The following is a 7,538-nucleotide window of genomic DNA, read 5'->3' as shown; positions in this document are numbered from 1 at the left end:
CCTATTGAAGTTGATATTGACCCCACCATCTCTTGATGCTGAGTTCAAAGTAGAGTTTATTGTTCATTAAAGCAGTTCATGTTGAAACGCCTTGCTTGTCATGATACAAAACAGCTACCTAGCCCTTTCTCCCCTATCTGTGCTATGCATATGCATAGAGGACTACTTTGACTTGCACTATGGCACCGATTTATTTAACATATAAGTTAAATCCTCTGTAACTGAAGTGTTGTCCTTTTATGATATTACTTACACTTCGGCTGATGAATAATATGTTAATAACAAGCAATAAAAGAAGGGAAAATGTGCAGAAATTGATTTTGATGCTATATGGAACTTCATAACTGAAGGTCTCAGGATGATTTTAAATGAAATTGCTTTTTATTAGTGATGTAAACATTTAAATGGCTCATTCTATGCCATATAATCTAATATTGTATACACATACAGATCTTGATCGATAGGGTGGTATTCAATGCTAGCCCTACTCAGAATAGACCTATTGAAGTTAATGGATATTACTAACTTAAGGTCATTAATTCTAATGGGTCTACTCTGAGTAGGACTTGAATACAACCCATAATTAGTAGTTTATTTCCTTTTCAAATGTGTGTCATTTCTAGCAAGAACAGTACATTTGTGATGTTGGGTACTTATTACAGAGAAGGAGGAGTGCTGTTGCAACTGTTCCTTATAGAAGGAAAGCCATTGAAAACTCTGGAATGTAACTCAAAAGGGCATTAAGTTGCTTATAGCGTGGTCTTACACATGCTTACATAGAAGTGTATCTCTCTCTCTGCAGTGGAATTTACTCCTGGATTAGTGAGTGTAGCAAAGGTGGTGAACTTTTCTTTTTCTATTGCAGGGCATTGGGTGGGGGTAGCCTGTCAGGAGCTATATGTTGGTGGCAGGTAGAGCCAGAGCACCAAAAAAAAAAATGGGCAGAGTATGCAGCATTACATAGCACTCACTCTGTGCCACCCCTATTGTGCACACACATGATGGAAGAGGAAACAATTCCCAGAGAGGTGGTCTAAAGAGCAAGAGTGAGCCCACAGGGCTGAGGCCCATGTTACATTGGGCAGTAGGGCTGTAGGTTGCTCACTGCTAAGGTATCAGATTACGGCCTCAAATAGCTATCTAGCAGGAGCGGCCTGGAGCACAAGATTGACTTTACAGGCCCAGCCTGTAAAGATACTATGTTATGTTACGGTTTATTTCTATGCCGCCTTTTGGCTAAAAAGGTCCTCAAGGTGGCTCACAAAAAATAAACACAAATACAAAATACACATCAGAAAAGAACAATACAATGTACAAAATTTTAAATAACAAAATATTAACATTATTTTTTAAAAAAGATATGTTAAAGAATTATTCCCAACAGTTTATTCTAGGGATTGACCCTAACCCCAGAAATCAAAGACTGAAAGGAAAGCATGTTGGATTCTTCTTGCTGGAGCCAGGGGTTAATCTAAATGAGTGGTTCCTTCACCTTGTTGGACAAGTACAAAGATGTGGCCTTAGGAAGGCTGGATCTCATTCACCTGGGGCATGTGAAAGAAAGGCCATTTTGGCAGTGGATCAACACAGATTGAAGAGACTTGTAGCTTTGGATTAAAAGCACTAGCACTGTGCAGCCAATCCCAAAATCACTCCTGCCTACATATTTTGAACTGAATCATTGCTTCAGTCAAACCAGATACTAGGTCAGGTGTAGAGAACCTCCAGCCCTCCAGATGTTGCTGAACTACAACTCCCAGCAACTCCAGCAAGCATGGCCAATGGTCAGGATGGATGGGAGTTGTAGTTCGGCAACATCTGACCTAGGTCGTGGCCACACAGAAACTCCCAGGAATCTACAATTATAGGAGACTTAGTCACAGATCTTGGTAAATGGAAGACAGTTGGTTTTGGCTATATGAAGTCTTACTCAATGACTTTTCATTTTATTCTAGTTAGCTTCAAGAACAAAAAAGACAAACTCTGCTTTTTCTCTTCATTGTCTTGTTTCCAATTGTAGTATTTTCTGAAAGGACTCTGCAGCTATATGACACAGCTAGATGGTCTTAGCAACATTCCCCCCCCCCATACTAGGTCCTGAACTCTTAAGAATTACAGCTAACCAGAGCTATGTTATGTTCTACAAGTTCTTAACTTGTGGATTTCCAGCTTCTTTGCAAAGGAGCAAATCCTACGTTGACCTCTGAAGCCCACATTTCAGGCAGTTCTGATTACAAAATTGGAAATACTTGCCTTAGCCAGCCATTAGTAGATGGACATGCTGTGTTGTGTTTTCATTCTGGCTCTCTTTTTTTAAAAAAAAATATTTCTCCTGTAAACAATTTTCCTGTGGGAGGACACTTTCAGGCCGTACAGGCAAAACCAGGTGAGATATGTGGCTTCGTAGCCCACTCAGCTTGTCTGTGTCCATGTAGTTATAGGAACGTGGCACGTTTGAGTTAGTAAACTTATTCCAGAGGAAATCCCTCACTTGCTCCTCAACTTCCAATAGGTTGAGGCCCTTTCCTAGAGTCTCCTCATCCAGGAGAATGCTTAAGACTAGAGCAACATCCATAAATGCTACATTCTCATGGTCACAGTACTTGTAAAATATCAGGGTGGAACCTGCAGGCAGCGACTCAAACCGATGCACTACTGCTGCCTTCCTGCCTCCCTTGAACCAAGAGCTCAACTCTTCATCAACAGTGAGTTTGCCAACTGTCCAGAGTGGCTTTGTCATCAATTTTTATTGTAGCAGCGCTCTGAGAGGATGAGAAGGCATCAGCAAGCTGGTTGCTTAAACATTTCAGGGCACGTTCAGCTTCTTTTGCAGCAGTAAGCAATAAAATAGTGGGTTCCTTATGAGGTTGAGAAGAGTTGAGGCGTTTCTCAAAGACTGCAAAGATGCAGTTCTGTATACATTTACTTGAAAGCATTCCTATTGAAAACTGGAATGTCCTAGTAAATAACATCAGCTTAATAAGAACAGGGCCGGTACCAAGCCTGACTAAGCCCTTGGGTACCACCCTACCCTGGGCCTGCCGCATTGTACTCACCAATACCCCCTCCCAATATAGGTAGTGCGGGTCCTAAATAGCCCTGCCCACCCCACCTACCTTCTGCCTCAGTGTGCACCCCTGCCATCACCCAATATGGCAGTGGGGGCATCAACCCTTTAGGGATACCCCCGCTGCTATCTTGGGTGATGGCAGGCATGCACATGCAGTGCGTAGGATTGTGCACTGACATGCTGACGTGGGAGGTAGGTGGGATGGGCAGGATTGTTTAAGCCCCAGTCCACCTGTATCGAGTGTGTATGTGTTGCCTGGGCACTCCCACTCTGCAATCTGGCAGCACTGGGTCCTGCAGCCTGACACACGTGTGGATCGCGGAACAGGAGCTCCACCTTCAGGAGAAACGGGAATTTCAGTGCCTATCGTATAGTATAAGATGTAACCAATCCAAACATACAGAAAATGCTGCTGTTCCTCTTTTAATAGTCATGCATGTTCAAGCAAAGTCAAATGATAGGAAACAGAACATTTTGTGTATAAACACTTGGTCTTCATCCCATTTTTAATTAGTACAGAAGTAAAAATCAACCTATTTTTTTACTTTCTCATATGATTCATATTTCTAGCCGAGATTTACTTTCTTGATGCCTGTAAAAAAGAAACTATAAAAGTTTGCAATCATAGAATCATAGAATAGTAGAGTTGGAAGGGGCCTATAAGGCCATCAAGTCCAACCCCCTGCTCAATGCAGGAATCCAAATCAAAGCATTCCCAACAGATGGCTGTCCAGCTGCCTTTTGAATGTCTCCAGTGTTGGAGAGCCCGCTACCTCCCTAATCAGAAGAGATCAGATGTGTTCGTCTGGTCACGGGCCTCCAATTTTCTGTTCAGTTCTGTTTTCTGATGTTCAGATACCTGCCACAGCAGTGTTAAAGTGTTATTGGCTGCTCCACATCTAAGTAGCCTAAAACATTAAAAACAAGAACACACACACAGAGGTTAGTAGAATTTTTTTTTTATCTGTAAGATTAACAGAATCTCACATACTCCCACCCCACCTCCAGCAATGGTGATACCCCAACACACACAAAATTCACTTGAAATAAAATTTTACACTTGAAATGCTGCTTTTACAATACATTTCTGCTTTGTTTCAAAAGAACAGGATGCTCAAAGAGCACATCAAACAAAATCTGCTCTGGGCCGGGACAAATCATACACCCCAGGAAAGAGGAAGGTGTCCTCTACGAGATGCCAGTACATCCCGCCTGGCCCACAGCATTTGCTGGGTTCAGGGCAGGGATAAGGGCATCTATTCACAACCAAAATTGACAAAAAGATGTGGATAAAAAATAAGAAACTGAGGGTGCCCACCCCACAATCTGCTCTGGGCCAGGACAAATCATACACCCAAGGAAAGTGGAGGATATCTTCTACAAGATGCCAATGCTTCCCACCTAGCCCAGAGTTTCTGTCCAATTCAGGGAGTGTATAAGAGCATCTATGCACAACCGAAAGAGACAAAAAGCAAAGCAAAGAATAAATACCTGGGGGTGTTCACCACAAAATTTTCTCTGGGCCAAGATAAATCAGACACCCCAGAAAATGACAGGGTGTCTTCTATGCTATGCCAGTGCTTATGATCCATGTGGATTTTTTTAAAAAAATTGTATTGGTCTTCCCTGTTGCTTTGTTATAGCTCAATTATTATTATTTTTAAAAGCCATTGATGTTGGTGACAGAAGGACTTGCGGCAGGGTCAACAAACAATGATTTCTTGAAGAAGATGTAATTTCATAGATGACACTCTAAAGTATGCATGGGTGGCATCTCATAGAACACACTCTCCCAGATGCATGGAAGTATGATATGTGGTGCCCCAAATCATCTTTTAGGATGGGCACTCCCGTTTATTTTCTTTCCTCTACATATTCACTATTTTTCTAATACATATATGCACTTGTCTGTAGCATACATACAAAAAAAGCTCTGAACTGGGTAGGAACCCTCTCCTGCATGCATGGATGTATGACTTGTAGTGCCCAAAGCATGTTTCGGGGTGGGAACCCGCAGTTCCTTGTATATGTTCTGCATTGCTTGTTGTGCATAGATGCACATCTGTTTCGTGTGTCCACAAGAAAATCCATTCCAGACAGGATGCAGTGGCATCTCGTTGAGGACACTCTCTCCTTTGCTCGGGAGAATGATGTTTCATGGCCCACAGCAGATTTTGGAGTGGTCACCCCAAATTACATATTTTTCTCTACTTACTCTTCATTATTTTAGTTCTGTACAGATGACCTTATGGGTACCCTGCACCCAGCAGAAACTATAGGCCAGGTGGGAAGTACTGGCATCTTGTAGAGACCACCCTCCCGCTTCCTGAGATGTATGATTTGTCATGGCAGCAGGGGTGTAGTTGTCCAGTAAGTTGCCCCTTACTTTTTTGGGAGCAGGGTCCCTATGTCTCCAGCATCATATGAGCTGATCGGCATGAAAGGGGAGTGTGTTAGCCACTGAGAAGAGTCTTCTAATATGCTTCCTTGTCTTTTCCTTGGAGCCAATCAGAGTGAAAGAAGGAGAGTCACCCACTGAGAATACTCTTTTCAGTAGCTAATACTCTCCCCTTTCATACTGATCATCTCCTAGGGACATCAGTTGTTATGTGAGAAGGCATTAACAAGGACCTCATTCTCAACCCAGGAGCAAAATAAGGGGGGAGGGGGGTCTGGCTGTGGCTGATACTGTCATGAAGGGACCCTGCACTTCTGAATTTGCCACTACACTACTGCCTGGCACAGTGCAGATGTTTGGGTGGGCACCCCCAGTTTTATTTTCTGCATATTTTTATCTCTTTGGGTTGTACATATATGCCCTTATCCCTGCCCTGCACCCAGCAAAAGCTCTGGGCCAGGCAGGATGCACTGGCATGTTGTAGAGGACACCCTCCCCTTCCTTGGGGTGTATGAGTTGTCCTGGCCCAGAACAGACTATGGGGTGGGCACACCCAGTTCCCTTTTTTATGATTTTATGACATCATTATGCATTTATGAGCATTTCAGAAGCCTGATAATTTTTATTGATTAAATTTGTTGTTATTCTTGACGGGGAGAGTCCCCAGATCACTGCGATATATGATATGGGGTACTCCAACATATATTTTGGGGTTCAGAGACATGTTAACTTTGTCTTGGAGTTACTGTAGCTGGGACCTTGGAACTGGGAACTAGGAACCAACTTCAGCATCATTATGTTATCCCAGACTGATGGGAGTTGTAGTCCAACATCATCTGGAGGGCACTATGTTGAAGACCCAACTCTCTTCCCACCTACCCATCTGTTTCAAACACATCCAGAAAAGTGTGTCTGACAGAGGTAAAAATTAATCTGCAATCCTATATACTTATCCATTTAACCCAATGAGGCTTAATTTGGAGTAGACATATATAGGACTGGACTCCTACAATGCCACCCCTAAACCATGCAAAGAACTCAAGTTAAAAAATAAACACCAGAGAATTTGGGCAATTTTTTTTTAAAAAAGAACATCTGTAACAGTAAGAAATATGACATTCTCAGGCAAACAGAAGTTATGAGACAGTAGACATAAAAACCCACACACAAAGCATTGACAAAGAGCAACAAAAATACTCTGAGCATGAGCATTTTCACATTTTAATTTTGTCATTCCTACATTCCTCCACTGATAAGAGAGGGAGCTTTGCCAGCCAAAACACACACACACAAGACAACACACATGGTTGTCTCACCTCTGCAGCCAGTTCTTCGTGCCCATATTACTGATGTCTCCTTGCTGCCTCCTTGCTCTCCAGCTCTTTTCTCCCTCCACTCCTGTCCATTTTTAAACAATTGTTTTCTCCATCCCATCTCGCTCTCCACCTCCTCCCTTGTGGCCTCCTATGCACAGAAGCCCGATTGGAAGCACATGGTTTTTATCTACTGTGTAAATGGGGAAGTTTGTTTAGGGCCCCAGAGCAAGGAGTGTCTGCTTGTCTCTTGTCTCTAGGGATCCCAGGCAAGTTATGGGGCTCTGAGTTTCCCCTTGGCTCAGGGTGATTAACCAGATAAGGGGGAGTGGCAGCTACCTACACTGCAGGGCTGTTGTGAGTGTGCACAGCCTTGGCAGGGAAGGATATTTGCCAGGATCAATTGCCCAGGGTGGGGAATTGGCTCCTGGGAAGGTGAAAGGGGGGGGGAAGGACCCACATCAGTCATCACAGCGCCTGTCTAATATTTAAGAAGAGGGAATTCCACAGGGTAGGTGCCACCACACTGAAGGTCCACTTCCTGTGTTGTGCAGAACGAACCTCCTGATAAGATGGTGTTATTATTATTATTAATATTAATAATAAAATGTTGCAACACTTTAAAAATCAATTTGAAACTAACAAAACAAATTAGTTATGTCTGTTATCTTTAATATCTCTTTTAATCTCTGTTTTAAATCAATATTTTGATTATATTTCTTTCTTTCTTTATTAAATATATATCCCACCTCAGAAG

General features: G+C 42.6%; 1 protein-coding gene across 1 annotated transcript; it reads right to left on the bottom strand.

Moving 5' to 3' along the window:
- Positions 1-2,254: 2,254 nt before the first annotated feature.
- On the bottom strand, positions 2,255-2,936 carry LOC133376677 (torsin-1A-interacting protein 1-like). The gene is given in 2 exon segments (XM_061609284.1): positions 2,255-2,723; positions 2,725-2,936. Coding segments are annotated over 2 exon segments (681 nt in total).
- Positions 2,937-7,538: the final 4,602 nt, after the last annotated feature.

Source organism: Rhineura floridana, chromosome 1, assembly GCF_030035675.1.
Source record: "Rhineura floridana isolate rRhiFlo1 chromosome 1, rRhiFlo1.hap2, whole genome shotgun sequence".
In the NCBI taxonomy this organism is placed as follows: domain Eukaryota; kingdom Metazoa; phylum Chordata; class Lepidosauria; order Squamata; family Rhineuridae; genus Rhineura; species Rhineura floridana.
This window is presented reverse-complemented; position numbering and strand designations above follow the sequence as displayed.